Source organism: Ictalurus punctatus, chromosome 24, assembly GCF_001660625.3.
Source record: "Ictalurus punctatus breed USDA103 chromosome 24, Coco_2.0, whole genome shotgun sequence".
Lineage (NCBI taxonomy): Eukaryota > Metazoa > Chordata > Actinopteri > Siluriformes > Ictaluridae > Ictalurus > Ictalurus punctatus.
In genome coordinates this window covers 5,220,471-5,242,276 of record NC_030439.2, presented here as the reverse complement: position 1 = coordinate 5,242,276, position 21,806 = coordinate 5,220,471, and the positions used below count along the sequence as shown (strand labels likewise).

Here is a 21,806-nt window from a genome sequence, read left to right as displayed (position 1 = left end):
TTTTTGCAATCACTTCAAGGTCCAGGTCCACTTACTTAGTCAACAAGGTAGTATTTTATCATGATGGAAAATTTATAGCTACTTGTTTCCTTTGTCCATGTTTGCCTTGCGTCCTGTTTATGTACCCTTCCTACAAACGGATAGCATTTATTCAGAGAACAGTACACGGTGTGTTTATCATGTTGTTTGTTTAGAGCATTAGTGGCTGCTAGAAAAGTGAGTCGAGTGTGTGTTTTTGGTAGACATTGTTTTTAGGGCTGAACATATCTATCTCTGAGTCCGACATAACACATTAACAGGCAGAGAGTCGTAAACTCAGAGGTCACTATGGCTGGCCATCCTTGTCTTCGGTTAATGTTTGCTTTTGTATCAGGGTGAATTAAAGGGAATTAAAAGGCTCTTTTCCACTGTAGAGACGAATGTACTGCAGTGGTATTACTACATGTATTACAATGAAGAAATATCAAGCCTCTTGAATTGAATGTAATATGAGGCTATAATGTCGACCATTTAGTATATTTCACTTAGGACTATAGGAGTTGTGTGATTTTATTTTTAAAGGAGACCTATTATGACCCTTTTTACAAGATGAAATATAAGTCTCAGGTGTCCCCAGATTGTGTCTGTGTGAAGTTTCAGCTCAAAATACCCTTTTATTAAACCATGCTGTAAATGCCCCATTTGGGTGGAAAACACGCTGTTTTCTTTGTGTCTCTTTAAATGCAAATGAGCTGCTGCTCCCCGCCCCCTTTCCGGAAAAGGGCTGTGCCTTTACAGCTCTTGCTTCCGACACTGCGGCAACAACAAATCAGGAGAACTAGTATGACTGACACCGTAAATACCGGTGTTTAGCACTATACATATGAAGGAGAGACTCCTGGCAGAAGTTACAACTGTGAGCACGAACCAGTTTCTGAATGGTTACTCCGTGAATACAATCAGAGACAATGGTAACTTTAGCCGTATTAGCCTTGGAATCTGTTCACAAAGCAATCTGGTGTAAAATGATTCGCACAAAACAAAACGTACACAGTTTTCGAAAAGACAATCACCTTACTGTATGCTGCATAATAACGGTGCGGTTATGAATTATACAGACAGTAAGTGTTTTCGGGTTAAAAATAAAAATTATGACATAGCTCTGGTCTCTGTGAATACATTCAGAGACACCGGTAACTTTAGCCGTGGAATCTGCTAACAAGCTCACTCGGAAAGGCGATTTGCAAACATTCACAAAATATTAAGTGTGATATTTAAGTCTTCTGGATATGAAGCTGGATCACGAACAGTTAGTACTGATTCATGCTTGAGAATCAACTTTCCAGCAAATCCTGCTGGGGTCTGGGGTAAAATGATTCGCACAAACATGCACGACTTTAGCTATTTTTGTGGGCACATTTCCTTCAAAAATAAAACTTCTCCACTGCGTCTTCAGTGGCTCTGACACCGAGAATACATGACTCTTATGTTCATTTTCACAACCAACTAAAGAACACTTACAACGCTTACGGAGCGGAGACATTCTTCTCATCACTACAGCTGATAGAGTCCGTCACCATTCGTGGGCGGGGCTTGTTCCAGTGTGACATCACGTTGGAGAGAAAATGAAAACGACTCATTTTGAGACACTGTTTAAGATTTATGGGGAATCTAAAAAAAAAGGATTGGGTGGATTTGTACCGTTGTAGGGTGGTTGTGTACACACACTGCCGACTCACGTTTATGTTCACACACCACGTGAAAGTGAATTTTGCATAATAGGTCCCCTTTAATGCTCATGCATGAGCAGTGTGCTGTTTTGCACAGACTGCGTTGTACCTTGCATTTGAATTTTTTTGTGAATCTATCAGTGCTGTATGTCTTTCTTTTTGCGATTCCTCGTGTTGCCACCATTACATATGTTCTATGTGTAAGAGAGTGAGAGAGAGAGTGAGAGAGAGAGAAAGCGGTTCATCATTTTGTTTTCGGTTACATTCAAATGAACACAGCACAAAATGACATTAAACCTTTTTTTTCCCAAGTCTGATGGCTCCGTTCGGCTTTTTGTTGTCTAAGCAATAGCCTAAGCAAAATATGTTACCACGAATAGGGAAAAAAAATATCCTTGAATGTGGTTGATTAATACTGGGATACAGTGAAACATTTATTTATATATAAGAGTAGTTTATCATTTCATCTTATATTTAGACTAGGTTATCTAGGTTTAGACATCATTTCCTTATCATCATCATGAATATTTGAAACCATATCGCCCCAATGTGGAAGTAGTTACATCAAATAAGTAAGTAAAAGACACAGGTTGGGGTGTCACAATTATTAAATACAACTTCGAGCAGCAGTTAAAAGCTCAAAGAATTCTGGAATAAACTGTGGCATTGTGGAACTTGATCCTTTCTGTCAGGGTCGATAATGAATCCAGGTTATCTTGGATGGAATTTTTGATTTTGGGAGGGAGAGGTTTTCAAAAGCAGTTTAGTTTGTGTGTTAATTCTAGCACTTGTTGAAGACGTGTAGAGAGAGGTCTTAAGCTCATATATAGTCCGAATGCCATAAAGTGTTGCTGAGATACAAGCTCACTTCCTGGTTGGTCTCCTTGTCATCAACTTTGTTATTGGTTACTGGTTACGAATATAAAACAATCCATCCATCCATCTTCTACCGCTTACTCCTTTTCAGGGTCACGGGGAAACCTGGAGCCTATCACAGGGAGCATCGGGCACAAGGCGGGGTACACCCTGGACAGGGTGCCAATCCATCGCAGGGCAATATAAACCAAATCATCCTGTAATATTTGTGAGGCCTAAGAGATTAGATTCAAGATGCAAAATGACAGCCAGTCTACTATTGGGGACCTTGAAGCAATCATAACAACTGGACTTGTCACGACCTAATGAATCATATGAAAACTGTAATGCTGATTCTGTGACAAGCCCTAATGAAACCACCCTGGAGAGACCTGATGTTCCAGTCCTAACCATGTCCAGGTGGCAAAGCCACTGGAACATTTCCCTTTATTCTCAGAATCATTTGGCTCTACAGTGGAAAAGAGGCCAGAAAAGAGCAAATCCTATCACCGGTTCCCACGGCCTGAGATGTGCAGAGTGACCCGCTCTGCTTTGAAATCTAGCTTAGACATTATGTGGGGTACCATCGCATTCGTTTCAAGGGAAAAAAAATAAAAAGTTCTGAATCCTTAACCAGTGCTGAAGTGAAGCTGACCTACTTCAGTACACTGATACAACTCCTTCATCTTGGTCTCTGGTGGGAGAGAGGGAAAGAGAGAGAGAACGTGCTTTTGGCTCTAATATGGCATCATTATTTCCTTCTTTTCTCTGTCTCCTTTCTAGTCTTCAAAGGGCTCAATTAGAACTTTAGTAAGCATGTAACAAGGAACCCCTGCTGACAGGAAAGCTGTTCTTTAGGACTTAAAAAGCTCCATTGAACTGAACCGTACACATGGCAGAAGAAACTGTTTACATTTCCTCATGTGGCGAATGGGAGACTGATTACTGCTTGAAATCCCAAGATGGCACGACTTGAATAGCTAAATGGAGTCGTCTTCGGCCAGAATGGAAAAAAATGCAAGCAATCCAAATTTACAAGGTTGTTCATTAAGTCGGTTTCATTCACTCTATGAATATGGAATACCGGGTTACTTCCAACAGCTAAATAAATGTCCCATGTTAGGAGTATAACAGAATACAAATGCATTATTTGGAAAGAACAGATAATAAATTCTAAACAGATACAGATATGAAACCTTGCCAGAAAGATTCACAGGGCATCTGGTTCAGATTAGAGATGTGCATCAGGACTGGGATCCTGTAGGATGCGACAGCAAAGTTGCAGAGAACGGGAGGTTTTTTTTTTTTTTACTTTCCCGCAGGCGTGAGCGAGCAAACCAAAGGCCGCGTTCATTAACATGCATTTACAGCATTCATTCATTCATCCTTAGTAACTGCCTGGTTTAAAATAGGCTAGTAGTTTGTTAGAAAATATAGTGGGCAGGTACAAACAAAAATAATCAGTGCACTAATGGGATTGAATAAAATATGTAAAGCCCACAGCTCTAGTTGAGACCAATTATGAACTCGAGGGACGCATCTGAGGTTGAGGAAGGTACACAGGTACAGGAATTCAGAGTACTACACAGATATAATTACAGATAGTTGCATTGTGTTACACCCCTAGACCATATTAGAAACATAAATACCCTTTCCACGTTATTATATGTGTGTGTTCTGATATGTTTGTTGCTTATGTATGGGTCATTGCTCCGACTTGCTAATAGTGAATTGCCTGTTGTGCTGTTTATATTTTCTGACACAGGCACAGCGCATATCTTCCTCTTATTCCATGGTCTGTCCGAATACTCGATTCTGATTGGCTGGAAGGCGTGCGTTCAAACGGTTCAATGCACAGGTAGTTCCTGTCAGTTTAATTACCGTTCTAAATGAACGAGTTGCCTATAAGCAATTGTAACCGTAATAACCTACAGTTACAGTTGCATACAGTAGTTAAGCTCATAGCTTCGTTATTATTAAAGACGCGGCACAGACGCAGGTTCACACACACACACACACACACACACATCTCTCTTTCTCCCTCTCGCTCTCTCTCTGTCTCTTTCTCTCCCTAATAAATTTAATTTAATTCATTCAAATAAATGTAATCTTATCGCACTACTTTATCAGTAATATTTATCACTGATTTAGAGAGGGCAGAATTCTAGATCTAAAATAACTAGCGAAAATTAACCGTCATTGTTATCCTTTCAGTTAAATTTTGTACCGCAAACATCAGTGACAGCGTTAACTTGTCAATGCTGGCAAGTGACCGTGGTAAAAGTGGGATAATGCACAGCTAGGTGTGACACTTCGTGCCGGTTGGTTCTTTGCCTCCACATCGTGCGTTAAAATCCGTGGAATAACCCTTACTTATGTTTATACACTATATCTTGCTCCCTTTAATATACACTGATCACGTTCATCCACCTCACTGTAGTCATGTGCTTATTACACTTTCATCAAGTCTCATGCTTTTCTTAGGTGATCCTCCAGGTAGTGAAGCCTTTATCTGAATGCTGTAGGTCACAAATTGCATTGACTGGCCTGTTCAAACCAATCAAACCCAGCTTCACGTCTAATTATGTACTCCTCACAAGCGATATCTACACGAATACTCAATGCCCCACAGATACAAAGCAAGATTTACGCAGACGATCTGTTTCGCTGATTGCGTCAGGGTGTGTTCTGCTACCGCTGAATAGCAGGATCTATACGGGGTTCATTAACGAGTGTTCTTTCTCATCTTCTCCTTCTTGAATGACCTGAGAACGAGGCAGATGGAGGAGGGCTGGGGAGCTCACTGATGTGCCTCTCTTCTCACTGCGCATGTCAGACGAGCCAGGGCAAAAAAATATTCAGAGCTATCTTTAGAAGATGATGTAAAACGAATCCCAACATCACCCCTGATCCCAGCCCAAGATGCTCTCTAACCGCAGAAACAAGACTCTCTTTTTCTCTGTTTTGTTCTGCGTGCCTCCTTTTCTTGTTTCCCTCCGTTCTCTTTTGCCCTCTTCTTTCATTCTGTTTCAGCCAGTCTCGCTCTTTCTACATCATCACTCCCAATATAGCTCAGCCAGATGCATAATTTATTTCAACTGTGGAGCGGGTGAACATTAGGTGGATGGTGCGCTTCATGGATGGAGAGACATGGTGAGAAAGCGAGACAGAAGAAGAGAAAAGGAAGGAGGTGGCAGGGTCTGAGAGAGAGAGATAAGCGCTTTATGTGCTGTGCATGCTAAGTTGCCTTTGTTTAAAAGGCTGTCTCACTGCAGATGTGGGTGTTGTCACCGATACAAAGCAGATATACAAGGGGCAAACAGTTATCCACAGAAGTCTTAATTTAACTCCCATTATATTAAAACCACTTTCATTTACTTTATATAGTCCTTCTTTTTTTTCTTTTTTCTTTTTTTTTTTTTTTATAAACAGACACTGTCACAAAGTGGCTTTTCGAATATGTAATCTAGTCCAGGAATTAGCAAACCGAAGGTAGTCATCTGTGTCAATCGAATGTGCTTTTGAGATTAAGATTGTGCTGAATTACAATGCCTCCGAGTGTTATACTGGATGTTAGATACAAGAAAATTGTGTCTCAATACGTGGCGTAACAGCAGGTTTTAAACACTGCAGCAGATCTTGATTAGTGCAGATCTCATGGCATGATTCACTACAGCAGGAAGGCACAGCTGGTACATACAAATGGCTCTTAGACTAAATAATACATTCAATTTCAATTCAAAATCAATTAATTTGATAAAAATTCATCAGATTAATAAAAACACCTTAACGAGTGATCTGACCTGATGAAGTTAACTTTACTCATGTCGTTTTGGCTTTGTTCATTGCCAGCTTTACATAAAGCTTTCAACTGCTGATGTAAACAGGTGGCTGGCGTCAGGAGGCACAGAATCGTGGGGTTGGCGGTTCAATTCCCGGCCCACGTGACTCCACATACCAAAGTGTCCTTGGGTAAGACACTGAACTCCGAGTTGCTCCCGATGGCATGTCAGCGCCTTGCACGGCAGCTCTGCTACCATTGGAGTGTGTGAGCGTGAATGGGTGAATGAGACACAGTGTAAAGCGCTTTGGAACCTCTAAGGTTAAAAAGCAAGCGCTATATAAGTGCAGCCCATTAAACCATTACCATCTCATTCAAGTTTTCTGCAAGCAGTGTAGTCGATCAGATGAGTACTAATCACTTTCTCTCTGTCTGTCTGTCGGGGCAGTGCTTTGCTTCTGGTATTTACTTTGGGATTGTAATTCCAGACCAGGATTCTTGTAATCCCTGGCAAAACAAGCTTAGCTGCATTGTTCTGATTTCTTCAAAGTCACATGACCAGCAGTGTCATTTTTCATTTGTTTAGCTCTGATGTTTGGAGCGTGTCAGGGACGTGGCTGGAGAATAATCCTGTAATGCAATGTGTATGGATTAAACACTTCAGCTGACTGGTTTGAGTGGCATAGGGAATTAGATGTTTGACCTTGCGTCTAACGCTTATATGGCAGTTAAAGCTCTATGATCATGGTCTTTTAATAAAGGTTGTTTTGAAAATGATAAAGCTCTGTGCAGGAAGTTGTCATGCCCAGGAGCTATCACTTTGAAATAGATTTGGACAATATTATCATTTATTAGAGCTACAGTAATTAATCAATCGAGGATTAATCGAAAAAAAAAAGAAGAGGTATTTGTCAGTCAGCAGATGTGTTGCTTAATTTGAATGAAGGTAGAAGCTAAATCTGTGCATTATTACATTAGTGTAACATGTGGTGAGAGGCAGGACGCAGGTGTGTAAACTCAGTTTGAGCTCCATTAGGGAAAACATTAGGGCTGCAGTAACTAATTGATAAAAATCGATAATTATAATAATCGACAGTGAATGTCATTATGGATGAGTCAGGACTGTGACGTCACTGTGGATAACCCCCCTGTCAGTCACGTCACTTCGCAACGGTGAAAACGCATTTCTGAATATGAATAAAACCCATCTGAGAAACACGGAGTCACAGAGTGAGCTGCTGCAGGAAATGTCCACGATCCGGGTCGTCCAAAACATGAGTGTTTTATATTAAGCGCTTCAAACAAACCCGTAAGCGTATTGACGTGGCCCGTCGTGTCCGACGCGTGTGCCCGACGCGTGTGCCGTTTAATGTGTTCCAGACATGTTTTCTTCAGCGCAGAAATTACATTTTTATCCTTATATCCTCATAAATGTTAGAAATTCACGCCACGTTTTATTTTACATAAAGCCTCGTCCTGACAGCGATATAAATGTTAATATTTTTAAAAAATCCTTTGTATAGCATAGCCCACATAGATACATTTAATAGCTTTTTCATAGTCTTCCATTTGCACAATGTTTGAAGGACGACATCGGACAGAATGTGAAATAACGTTTTTTTCGACGAAGAAAAAAAATACAGAAAATTAAAATTGGCCAATCAAAATAATTGTTAGCTGCAGCCCTAGAAGACACGCAAATCTTAACATACCCGGGGTCAAGACGCAGGCAGGCAATGTTAAATAAAGATAATCTAGAAATGGGAATCGGGAACGAGGGTCAAAATCAGGAAATCTCGGAAATAACAAACACTTTGATATACAGAAAAAAAAAAGCCTTGGGCTTAATTACAGTAATGCGTGATCAGGTGAACACAGTAAGGTAACAAACCAATGACAGAACAGGGGTGGAGACAGGATTAGAACAGAGACTAAAACATGAGCACTTTGTGTTCAGGACCATGGGAATGATTACTCAAAGGGAGGAATCATGAAAGATAAAAGTAAGCTTGTAGCATTTCGATGGATGATCAAGCGATTGCCATTAACAATGTAATGATCTTTTGTGTTGTTTGGGCTATTGGTTTATAATCAACAAACATAACGAGAAGGAAAAGAACCCCGTGTTTGCCGATATGTTCCGTTTGACTGACACCACATACCGACAGGTGATAAATTAAGGTTGGGGGGGACCACAATGGCTTGTATACTACGAGGCATTTTGCTGGCATGGTTTGAGTCTATCCCTCCAAGTCAAACTGAATTTATTCTGACTGATCACCTTCATACTATGATGAAACATTTCTGCCCTGATGGGAATAGTTTCTTCCAGGATGACCCTATCCCCATAAATCATACGCTTTGACTTTCACAGTCACCAGATGCCAAATTGAACACCAATGAGAGAGTCTCCACCATCATCAAAACTCCAGCTGATGGAATGTCTTTTGATAATTGGTGTTCATCCCTCTAGTAGTTTTCTATAGAGCTGTGAATCGAAATCTTAATCGCTACCGGCGCAAACAATCGACATGCGTCTTTGATAGAATTCTTTTCTAGTACACGCTGAAATGAGTGCTTTTTGTTTTTTGTACTCAGTTTGTAAAGTTGAAGCCAGGGGTTTTAGCTTACACCTCTGACAGATTAAAGTTCTCTGGTACTGTAAGGGATTCAAATCTGATTGATTTTATAGAGGAAAAAGAATTTCCCAGACGTGGCCATTTCTGGTCTTCGTTGATATATTGTGTCTCCTCTAGAGATCATTCAGAATGCGGATGCCTGCTTGATTTATAACCTCCTCTCATGTGACTCCCTTGCTGAGGTCAGTCTGCTGGCTCCCTGTGGCAGCAAGAATCAAATTCAGAACTCCTATGCTCATATTCCAGGCCTCAAATGGCTCTGTACCACATTATCGAAGCACCTTGGTTCAGAACAGCACACACGCATCCAGCTTAGGTCATTACCTTCAGGACGAATGTCATGGTCCTTCTCTGAGGTCTAAACAGGCTCATAAGGCTTTGGTGTTCTGGCTGCTCAGTGAGCTTTCCTCTCTACTTCACACAGCCTTGTGTCTTAATTCCGTCTGCAAAGCTCGAAAGACCAACATCTTCAGACAACATGGAGGGTAACACTATGGATTTTCTCTTTTAGTTTTGTATTAATTGTTCTCTCTGTTACTTCTTAGATTTCTGAACTATATATGTTACCAACTAGAACGCTCTATTATTTCTACAAACCAGCATTATTCTCCAGTCATTTCAGGTAATTAAGTCCTTATAGCTGCCTCAAATACTTCTGTAAGTCTGCACTTTCAGCTGTTTGCACATTTACAGGATTGTTGAGGACGAGTGTCTGCCAAATAGCTCAATGAGGTTCTAAACATTTATCGAGGGGCGGTGTGGACACTAAGTCTAAACGAAATGATTTCAACTGAAAGTCTTTATTGATTCTTTATTCATAGCAGACGATTCACTGATTCTCAGGAAAGGGAGAGGCAAAACAAGGGCAGATGTACATACAGGCTCATCTAACGTTCAAATGTTTTCAAGTTTTGCCTGATGTTCTATACACTGATCAGCCATAATATTAAAACCACTGACAGGTGAAGTGATTAACATTGATTATCTCGTTACAGTGGCACCTATCGAGGGGCGGGATATATTAGGCAGCTAGTGAACGGTCAGTTCTCGATTTGATGTGTTGGAAGCAGGACAAATTGGCCAGCATAACAATCTTAGTCACTTTGACAAGGGCCAAATTGTGACGGCTAGGCGGCTGGGTCGGAGCAGCTCCAAAACAGCAGATCTTATGGGGTGTTCTCAGTATGCAGTGGTTCGTACATACCTAATGTTTTCCATAGAGCAGTGGAAGAAGGTGGCCTGGTCTGATGAATTACATTTTCTTTTACATCATGTGGACAGCCAGGTGTGTGTGTGTGCGTCGTTTACCTGGAGACGAGATGGCACCAGGATGCACTATGGGAAGAAGGTAAATTGGTGGAGGAAGTGTGATGCTCTGGGTAATGTTCTGCTGGGAAACCGTGGGTCCTGGCATTCATGTGGATGTTACTTTGACACGTACCACCTTCCTAAACATGGTTGCAGACCAAGTGCAACCCTTTATGGCAACGATATTTCCTAATAGCAGTGGCCTGTTTCAGCAAAAAGTGTTCAGGAATGGTTTGAAGAACATGACAAAAATTCAGTGTTGCCTTGGGCTTCAAATTCCCCAGATCTCAATCCGATCGACGTCCTGGACAAACAAGTCCGATCCATGGAGGCCCCACCTCGCAACGTACAGGACTTAAAGGATAACGTCTTGGTGCCAGATACCACAGCACACCTTCAGAGGTCTTGCGGAGTCCATGCCTCGACGGGTCAGAGCTGTTTTGGTGGTACGTTCTGTGCACAAGGAGGACCTACACAATATTAGGCAGGCGGTTTAATTGTTATGGCTCATCAGTGTAAGAACATTTTTGAGAGAAAGAAGGAATTTGTCTTACAGCCTCAAATCTGCTTCCTAATCTGATTTTCATATTTTGTATTAAATCAAATCTATTTTTAGATCCTCACATGTTTTCATATCTTTTAGACTTTGGAACTTGGCCAATTTTTTTTAAAAGCACATGAATGCATAGAAGTCTGCCTGAAAAGAAAAATAATACAATAAAAACTTGTACAGTTATGTTTATAACTGTTAATAATATACATTTTAAGGTGGCTTTACACTGTATGATTTTCAGCCTGATTTCAGCCTGATTATTTGGTCATGGGTTGAGATTGGTGGTCTTAAATCACACAATGTGGCGTGCTCATCGAAGGCCAGTTTAGTGCCGTGGTGACTGAAGATATTCGATGACAAAGGCACTGTCACAGTGTTTTTCATTCAAATGTCATGACACTAAAAGACTCTAATAGGAGGACAGCACAGGATTATGAGAAAGTCCGGCATCAGCGATAAACAGAAATAGAAATACAAATAAATCAGATAAATTAATATAACTTTACCAGCCTGCATGTTTGGTCCCTTGTACAATGAGTTGCAAAGCCACCACATATGTTAATGGACAGAAAAAATATCCTTATTATCTCAGGCCTCAAAAGTGTGCGTTGTCCACGTTGGAGCTGACGGCCCCAGAGTCTTCCCTTTTTAAAACGTGGTTTATCGATGGATAACATGCTGCTATTGTCTCAGACTGCGTGACAAGTAAAAATCTGGAAAAAGCTGAAATCACACAGTGTAAAACAGTCTTTAGTGGGCATGATGTGGTTTGGGACACAGTCTTAAATTGTGTATTAAATTGTGTATTGAGTGTGTATTGCAGACATGAGACTAATGCTCATTGGATTTTGATTCTATGTGTAATTTGAAAACCCCTGGTTTTGATTCTATGTGTAAGTTGAAAAGCCCTGTTTTTTGAGCTAATGGTAAGTGGAATAGCCCTTTTTTAGAACATAATAGTAAGGTAGATGAGCTCTTTTTTAACCCTATTGGTATTGATATCATAGTCTTTTTGAAACATATTGGTTATTTACTGTGTAAATACAGTATAAATAATGGAGCTTAAGCTCAGGGTATCAGATCACTTCTGAGAATTCTCATCGGTGTGGATCTCGTGTGATGGAACGGAACAATAAATCTGGACCCTTGCTTCTTCTCACTCACGGCTGGTGTATTTTTTTCTATCTCCAACTGGATTCAGAGGTAGATGTGAGTATTGGCTTCTATGTTGAATTTTAAGTGTTTTTGGGTAATAGGCTAAATTTGAGCCAGCACACCACTTAATTAATCCGCTTACATGCTGTGGCTTAAAAAATAATTGAAGCTGTATTTGTTCATAGTGGTTGCTCTGATTCTTGGTACAGTAGTTGAAGTACTACAGTGAATCCTATTAGGATGTATAAGTGTGTATACACCCAGCTCCAGAAAGGTTAGGTTCCAAAATACTTTGTGGTTCATTAATTAATTAGTTAATTAACTGAAAATATGATAGAAATCTAACGTCTAATTAAAGTAAATGTATCTAAGAGAAAACAATTCCCGTATTTTTTTTTTTAAGACAACCTCATCTACATTTATGGCGTTTGGCAGACGCTCTTATCCAGAGCGACTTACATTTATCTCATTTATACAACTGAGCAATTGAGGGTTAAGGGCCTTGCTCAAGGGCCCATCAGTGTTAGCTTGGCAGTGCTGGGGCTTGAACTCCTGACCTTCTGACCAGTAACCCAGAGCTTTTAACCACTGCTCATCTGTTGTTATTATTGGCACCCCTGCATTTACTATTTCATTACTAATTCATTTACAGAATTCATGTTTCCCTCAATTACTGCAAGTTGCCCAGGCCCTGAAGCAGCAAAGCATCCCCACACCATCACACTTCCACCACCATGCTTGACCGTAGGTATGATGATCTTTTGCGGCAGATGTAACGGGACCCCTGTCTTTCAAACAGTTCCACTTTCGACTCATCAATCCACAGAACATTCTCCCAAAAGGTTTGAGGATCATCAAGGTGTGTTTTGGTCTTAATGTTCTTCTGGGTTAGCAGTGGTTTTCACCTCACCACCCTTCCATGGATGCCATTTTTGCCCAGCGTCTTTCTGATAGTGGAGTCCTGAACAGTGACCTTTATTGATGCACGAGAGGCCTGTAGTTCCTTTGATGTTGTCCTAGGCTCTTTTGTGACTTCCTGGATCAGTAGTTGCCGTGGTCTTGGAGGAATTTTGGAAGGTCGGCCACTTCTGGGAAGGTTCACTACTGTCCCGAGTTTTTCCATTTGGAGATAACGGCTCTCACTGTGGTTCTGTTGAGTCCCAGAGCCTTTAATATAGCTTTGATGCTGATGTATTTCAATCACCTTCTTCCTCATCATTTCTAGAATTTTCATGCTGTTGAAAAAGTTCTATTTAAGTGTTGATTTGATTGAACAGGCTTTGTAGTAATCAGGCCTGTGAACTCCAGGTGCTTGTGATTGTGCTTAGGTGAAAGACAAGGATTTCGTCTTGCTTGCCTTTCACATACTGTAGTCTATGAAATAGAGGCGGTGTGGTGTGTAATTATAGATTGAGACCCCAAAATGCTGCAAACCTGCAAAAAAAAAAAACGAATCCTCTCTAACCATCATCCTCAATGTTCTAGACCGCTTCAATGCAGCTCTGGTTGCATTAAATCTCTAAATTATTGTCCTAATAGTGGATTGTGGCTATTTCAAGAGTGTACAGTACAGCTTTTATTATAGCGATTGACTGATTTATGAAGATCAACACTCTTTTGTCTCATTTAATTCGTGTATTCTCTAATCTCTCCCTTAATGGCTAAGGGAATATGGCTTATGTGTCACCTCCTATTTATATCCTAATAAAACAGGAAGTCATGGATAATCAATTAAGAGTTAAAAAAAAATATAAATGAGAACATACTTCAGTTACATTTTGCTCCTTCTTTTCTCAGCTTTCTTGGGTTGCCATCAGTTTTAATGTGTGTGTGTGTGTGTGTGTGTGTGTGTGTGTGTGTGTGTGTGTGTGTGTGTGTGTGTGTGTGCAAATGATATTGATAACCTTGACATTTACTTGAGCTGCAGCGTAGAGTGTAGCAGTGTACTGTGGTGCCACCTAGTGTTTATGAATAGTAAAACAGCAGCAAGGTTTTGTTGAGCTTTTCTATATATAACATTACTGACCTAGATGTTTTCATTTTCAGTGACACAGATTTGCAACAACAACAACAAAAAAAACCCTCCATGGAGATTCTTTAGAGCGTCCCTCAAGGATTTCGAGAAAATTTTGTATTAATTGGTTCAGGAACTAAATTTCAGAAGAAGTCAAATCTAACCCTGTCCACGGTTTTTAAGTGTCTTTAAGTGTCTTGTCTTTTGTTTATAATGAAAGGTTTTTATAGTGAAGGGTCGCTAATGTTGTCCTGGTCTCTCCAGCTGTCCACTGCAACCTGAGTCAGAATGGGATCGATCACCAGGTGTGTATGGCGGATGCGAGCTCACACGTGGAAGAGGAGTCTGTAGTTCGGGGCGCAGGACTGATCGATGACAGCTCGGGTTTTCAACACCTCAGTCCTGGTTTCCAGTGCTGTACTCCACCACAACGCTCCGTCTCTGAATCTGAACTCTCCAAGGTAAACACCAGAGACAGACAAGCACAACCACACACTATCCTCTACTAGTGATGTTGAGAGATTCATGAAGATACAGTAAATCCCCAAACCATAAATGCTGGACAATTTTAGTCTAAATTAAGCCTTAATCTATGTCTGGAAACGCAGCGGACTTCCAGTGCATCCGGAAAGTATTCACAGCGCTTCACTTTCCCCACATTTTGTTATGTTACAGCCTTATTCCAAAATGGATTAAATTCATTATTTTCCTCAGAATTCTACAAACAATACCCCCATAATGACAACGTGAAAGAAGTTTGTTTGAAATCTTTGCAAATTTATTAAAAATAAAAAACAAAAAAAGCACACGTACATAAGTATTCACAGCCTTTGCTCAATACTTTGTTGAAGCTCCTTTGGCACCAATTACAGCCTCAAGTCTTTTTGAGAATGATGCTACAAGCTTGTCACACCTATTTTTGGGCAGTTTCTCTCATTCTTCTTTGCAGGACCTCTCAAGCTCCATCAGGTTGGATGGGGAGCGTCGGTGCACAGCCATTTTCAGATCTCTCCAGAGATGTTCGATCGGGTTCAAGTCTGGGCTCTGGCTGGACCACTCAAGGACATTCACAGAGTTGTCCTGTAGCCACTCCTTCGTTATCTTGGCTGTGTGCTTAGGGTCGTTGTCCTGTTGGAAGATGAACCTTCGCCCCAGTCTGAGGTCCAGAGCGCTCTGGAGCAGGTTTTCATCAAGGATGTCTCTGTACATTGCTGCATTCATCTTTCCCTCGATCCTGATTAGTCTCGCAGTTCCTGCCGCTGAAAAACATCCCCACAGCATGATGCTGCCACCACCATGCTTCACTGTAGGGATGTATTGGCCAGGTGATGAGTAGTGCCTGGTTTCCTCCACACATGACGCTTGCCATTCAGGCCAAAGAGTTCAACCTTTCTTCAATCTTTGGTCTGAGAGTCCTCCAGGTGCCTTTTGGCAAACTCCAGGCAGGCTGTCATGTGCCTTTTACTGAGGAGTGGCTTCTGTCTGGCCACTCTACCATTCAGGCATGATTGATAGAGTTCTGCAGAGATGGTTGTTCTTTTAGAAGGTTCTCCTCTCTCCACAGAGACATGCTGGAGCTCTGTCAGAGTGACCATCAGGTTTTTGGTCACCTCCGTGACTAAGGCCCTTCTCCCCCGATCGCTCAGTTTGGCCGGGCGGCCAGCTCTAGGAAGAGTCCTGCTGGTTCCAGACTCCTTCCATTTACGGATGATGGAGGCCACTCTGCTCATTGGGACCTTCAATGCTGCAGAAATGTTTCTGTGCCCTTCCCCAGATCTGTGCCTCGATACAATCCTGTCTCGGAGGTCTACAGACAATTCCTTGGTCTTCATGGCTTGGTTTGTGCTCTGACGTGCATTGTTAACTGTGGGACCGTATACAAGTGTGTACCTTTCCAAATCATGTCCAATCAACTGAATTTACCACAGGTGGACTTCAATCGAGCTGTAGAAACATCATAAGGATGGTCAGTGGAAACAGGATGCACCTGAGCTCAATTTTGAGTGTCATGGCAAAGGCTGTGAATACTTACGTACATGTGCTTTTTTTTTTGGTTTTTTATTTTTAATAAATTTGCAAAGATTTCAAACAAACTTCTTTCACGTTGTCATTATGGGGTATTGTTTGTAGAGTTTTGAGGAAAATAATGAATTTAATCCATTTTGGAATAAGGCTATAACAAAACAAAATGTGGGGAAAGTGAAGCGCTGTGAATACTTTCCGGATGCACTGTATTTGTTTATTTGAAGGTCATGGCTACTTTTAGTCCTAGATCCTAATGGTTTTACGTCAAGATTGGGCAATGTTAATTCTACTGTTTTTATTAAAAGTCATATCATATCCATTTCACTGCAAACAAAAGCATAGAATAATGCACCACCGTGCAGAATAATCATTAGTGATGCATCGCTGAGCCATGCGTCTGTGCAGCAGTGTTTTATTTTGGTGTTGAGAACTAATGGATTCTATCTTTGCCTCCTCTCTGTCTCTCAGTTGTGCTTTAAAATAAATAACCCATGCCCATATGCAGCGATGATTTGAAACTATGTTAAATCATCTACTTACAAAGCTTTGTGTTTTTTAGGAACAAGGCAAAAATAGTGCTCGAGCAACTTTACCGTCTGTGTGTGTTTCTATACAGGAAATAGCTGCACGTTCTGTAGTTTTGCAGACTCTAGTGAGAGACATGGCCCGAGCAGCACACGTGCACAGGGGGCGCTATGGGCCTTCAAGCACTATGACAAGACAGTAATACCTGCAGCATTCCAGCTCTGTACAGGAAGTTTGGAATGTGAATTAAAACACTGCTGATCGGGAATGTTTTCCGGACACGGATACCTCTTATGTGTAGAGTACTAACTAAAGTCTACTTTCATTTCACGACTTATCAAATACAACATTTGCTAATTAGGTACGTATTATTCAGAGATACATTATATAAAACTGACAAATCAATGGTTTGTGTCTTTAGTCTTTAAATCTTTAAACCCATCTGGGTAACGAAGTGTATCTGGATATCCTCTTTAGCCACCGTTTGCTTTTTTTTTTAAATTGAAAGTATAAAACGTTTACGCTCCTAACAGATTGTTAATTGTTGTCTCTGAGAGCATCTGGTTGTGTTCGTATCTGGTTTAACGAAAGGGTTTCAAATGCGCTTTACTGTCCTACTAGTGATTTGTTATTATTATGACTTATTTATTAAGCCTTTATGTGTTTTGTGGTAAAGCTTGGCAAGATCAGATTGTATAACGTTGTCATATTTTCCGTTTATAATGTCGTGACAAACGCAGAAATAATAATAATAATAAAGTCAGAAACTGTAGTCTTAGCTTTTCAACGTGCCTAGGTGTAAATCATGAGTATTATGGGAAAAAAAAAATATGGTTAACTAGATAGTAATACAGATTGTCTACCAGTGCTAATTATAGCTGGATCATAGTGCAGCCACTCCCCTCATTCTCATTCCTTTCACAGTATATATATGTATATATATGTATATATATATATATATATATATATACATACATATTTTAAATATATATATTTTTTATTTTTTTATATATTTTTTTTATGTGAGGTAGAACTACTCACCGTTGCCAGATATACAGTAAACTACTACACTTTAAACAGTGTATCTAAAATATTAAAAATGATAACGACACAAACAGGCCGAGTGAGCGGGTAGAAGGCAGTTCAGTTTCTGTGCTCAGGGTAAATTAGTTAATGACTAATCTTGTTTGAGAGCTATAACAACTATAAATTGAATTTTCCATAAACAGTCCAGATAGCGGATTCTGACTTCTTAACCCCATTATAACTAGGATTTGATGTGGGTGTTCGGTGTGGTTGACGTTTTGCATTTTGTGCCCGCAACCCCACGGCACACCTCAAGAGCACACGACATCTCCATCCATCCCTACATGTACTAAATATACAGATGGGTGACAAATTAAAGGGGAAGAAAGCAGCGCCGCTGTGCGAGGCGTTTTGTTGGCGTGGTTTGGGATCACTTGTCCACTTAGAGAGAATGTTCACTGCAAATGGTCTTCTGACTAATCACCTTTATACGATCATGAAACATATCAATGTTGATGCGAGTGGTCTCTTCCAGGTTGACTCCTCCCCCATCCACAGAGCATGAGGTCTTAATGAACAGTCTGATAAGTGTGGAAATGATATGCTATGGCCTTCTCGGTCACCAGATCTCTACCCAATGACACCTTTCCTATGGGAGACTTGTAGAGAATTCTAGAGAACCTCGCTGTTCTGCTGGCTCGTAGTGGCTCACCTTACACTTTGTTTTGTTTATTACTTTAATTTGTCACCTGTCTGTGTATCCTCCTGAGAACCAAGGTTGAAAACGTTAGCACGTTTGCCTCGCACCTCTGGGGTCGGGGGTCAAAGTCAAACTCTCTAAAAGAACTGTGACTGGTTCTGCAAGGTGCTCAGTAAATCTTACAGCTCATTTCCTTATAAAACTGCACCTGAGACCTGTACCTGAGAACACGTTTGTATTTTCTTCTTGACTTTGATTAATTTATTACTGTTTACTGCTCTTTATAGTATTTTCTTAATGCAGAAACATTTCATTTCATTATTTTTGCTCTTTTGCACAATACTGTACTAATGCTTTAACCTCTGGATATACATTAACGTTACAGTGCATTAAAAGTGCTTTATTCCATGAAGCCATAATTACAGACTGCTATCATATAGAGCGTGTTTTTGCATTACTATTGTTATTTCATTTTTGTCCATGAACGTACTCATTTTATAATTAGGATGTATTACTGAAGAAATGTAAAAAAAAAAAAAAAGAAAAGAAAAAAAAAGAAAGAAAGACAGTGATGGTCGGATATGAGAAAGATACTAGCTTAAGGCTGAACTGCTCTAATACACCACACGATGGCGTTGTGCGTTCATTTAAATGGTCATCGTTATCAGGGATGGGTTTTTGGCTGTGATCCAATATGGGGCTCCTTCTGATGAGCACCTCTCTCTGCTTCCTGAAAGTAAACCACTGACATGCTAAAAAAGACTCAACATTTCAAGTGGTTGCACCAGAGAAAAAGGATTCGCCTGAATATTGAAGAACGTAGCCTTGTTGAAGAATAAGACCGCTTGCCGTCTTTGCAACGTTTTTCACTTGAATGAAAAAACAAAAAAGAAAAAGGTGATCCAGTTCTAGTCCTGAAAAAAAAGTATATTCATTATTGTAGTTTACTAATGAATGTGATAGCACTCTGGAGCCACGTCGTTTTTGAACGTTCCCTCGATATCTCCGAAATCTTGGTGTATTAACATTGCTCTTGAAACCTCACAGATGGTGCTGATTTATTCAAAGACTTGAAGCTTTGTTGCTATAGGAACATCGAAATACCTGTGTTGTGCAATTATGCCAAAGACTGTGAGTGTGTGTGTATGTGTGTGTGTTTGTGCATGTGCTAATATGTATTTGTATATGTATATGAGTGTATTTACTTGTGTATGTGTCTGAGCAAGAGCTATTTCCACTCCGTGTCCAGGTCCCTGTCGCTACCCCACAGCTCTCTCTCTCGCTCTCTCTCTCTCTCGCTCTCTTTCTCTATTATTTTAAATGGAAATCCTTGTACAGTACAGCGAAATTCTATTTTTGGATCTACATGGGTACACACTGCATTTCTTTCCTTAAAGCACATTTCTCTCTTTCCCCTCCCAAATCAGAGCATAGCACAACACCAGAGCACACATTAGGAAAATAACACACACCCAGGTGTGTTCTGTTGACAGCTGTGTTATTCCTGAATTAGCACACCTGTGAAAACAAGCTGGAGCTCTAGCAATGTGGTCAGAAGAGGGTGATATCCACAAGATTTCAGATGATTGTTGGTCTGCTATAGATGACAGCCATACCTGTAAATACCGTATATTATGAATTTGGTCGTACTATGCAGTATCGCATTTCAAGGGACGTAAATATTTTATTCTCTTGATCATATTGCACTTGCTTAACAATACCCACTGCGTTGACAAGCGAGTTGTAGCAAAGTCGGATGGCACAAGTCCAGATGGCACAACTTCCCAAACAGCACTCATAAATAGTACAAACTCCATAATTTATTGAGTTTGAGTATCACTCAAGTATTAATAATACTACTTACTATTGTGGATGGCTCAGACTCATGCCATAGCACATGGGTAGAGCAAGCAACATTCAGAAATCTGTGAAGACAGAGCATGGGTTCTGTATGGCACTCCTCTTAGTGTTGCCCAGAAAGTAGCCATAGTGTGTATGAACATCATCCATCCATCTTCTACTGCTTACTCCTTTTCAGGGTCACGGGGAACCTGGAGTCTATCCCAGGGAGCATGGGGCACAAGGCGGGGTACACTCTGGACAGAGTGCCAATCCATCGCAGGGCACAATCACATACACACTCACACACACATTCCCACACTACGGACACTTTAGACACGCCAATCAGCCTATCATGCATGTCTTTGGACTGGGAGGGAGTACCCGGAGGAAACCCCCGCAGCACGGGGAGAACGTGCAAACTCCACACACACACACAGGGCCACGGTGGGAATCGAACCCCCGACCCTGGAGGACATCATTTTATAGAAAAACTCTTGACAGGTGAAAACATCTTGAATATAGTCAGATTTATCTAGTATTTCCTATAGATTTAAATAAACAAAATATAAGATTATTCAGACAACTATAAGGTATAAGATATATATATATATATATATATATATATATATATATATATATATATATATATTTTATATATATATTATATATATATATAGCACAATCTGTACTGTCTATAAGATTATATATATAAAATATATATATAAAATATAAGATTATTCAGACAACTTTTGACATTCCAAGTTTTAAATTGTCTGATACTATTGGCAGATGATTTTGCTTCTTTCTCGAAATGAATGCTAAAATAAACTGCAAAGATTTCCGAAAATCAAACGAGACGATTTCAAGCTTGAAACGGGTCAACGCTGGCCTCATCATCTTCTGGATCTTCACTGGATATTACAAGTTGCACAAACTACTTAGCGTTAAATCCAGATCTTTCTGTTTCATCAGTGTTTTGCATGAGATGCCAGTGCTTCAGTTGCAGGGGAGCCAGCCACGTGATTTCAGAATCACTGCAGGGATCCTCTGGAACTTTTGGTATTTCATGCTTTAGAAGCTAGATCACACTCTGCTGTGGCACAAAACGTCCCTATATTCTGGGCAGCCGTGTTAGCAGCATGTCACGTAGCTCCTCCATTTGCGGTCTTTGAAACGCAACTCTGTGGGAATAATGCGCTGGCATGGTCAAGCACCTAAATTCTGTCGTCTGTTGTCTAACCTGTTGAGACAAATTCTCATGTCTCGGATAGAACGAGGCGATCATTTAATGGCTCCCGGGCCTGTGAGTCGAAGACCTGCCCAGGCACCAGTGGAAGCTCGTGAAGCATCTTTTTACAACTCTCCACCATTTGACACAACCAAACTTCTCTCATCTTCTGCTTTAGCTGCCACAGATTTGCCATACCCTGTTGCTATGACTGCCTTCACTTGAATTTGTACTGTACTGTCTATAAGATCTCTGTGCACACTGCATCTTTTATTTCCTTAAGGCCAGTAGGAACCGTGCCAGCTTCCACTCACCAGCGTATGATATGGTTCACAAATCAGCGTGTCAGCTCTTATATAAAGCTTCCTCAGCCTGTACCCCTAATGAGGGGATGCCGAGACTTTCTGCGTCCGCATTCTGCATCGATCACATGCCTAGGGTTTCTG

The 21,806-nt window shown here is 40.6% G+C and overlaps 1 protein-coding gene across 3 annotated transcripts in view; it reads left to right on the top strand.

The window, feature by feature from the left end:
• The window catches only part of samd12 (sterile alpha motif domain containing 12), a 100,990-nt gene that overhangs the window by 7,143 nt on the left and 72,041 nt on the right, over positions 1-21,806 (top strand). For all 3 annotated transcript variants that reach the window (XM_017455007.3, XM_017455006.3, XM_017455008.3), the window contains exon 2: positions 14,279-14,475. In XM_017455007.3, the coding sequence (XP_017310496.1) occupies positions 14,279-14,475 (197 nt within the window). The remainder of the gene's footprint in view (positions 1-14,278; positions 14,476-21,806) is intronic.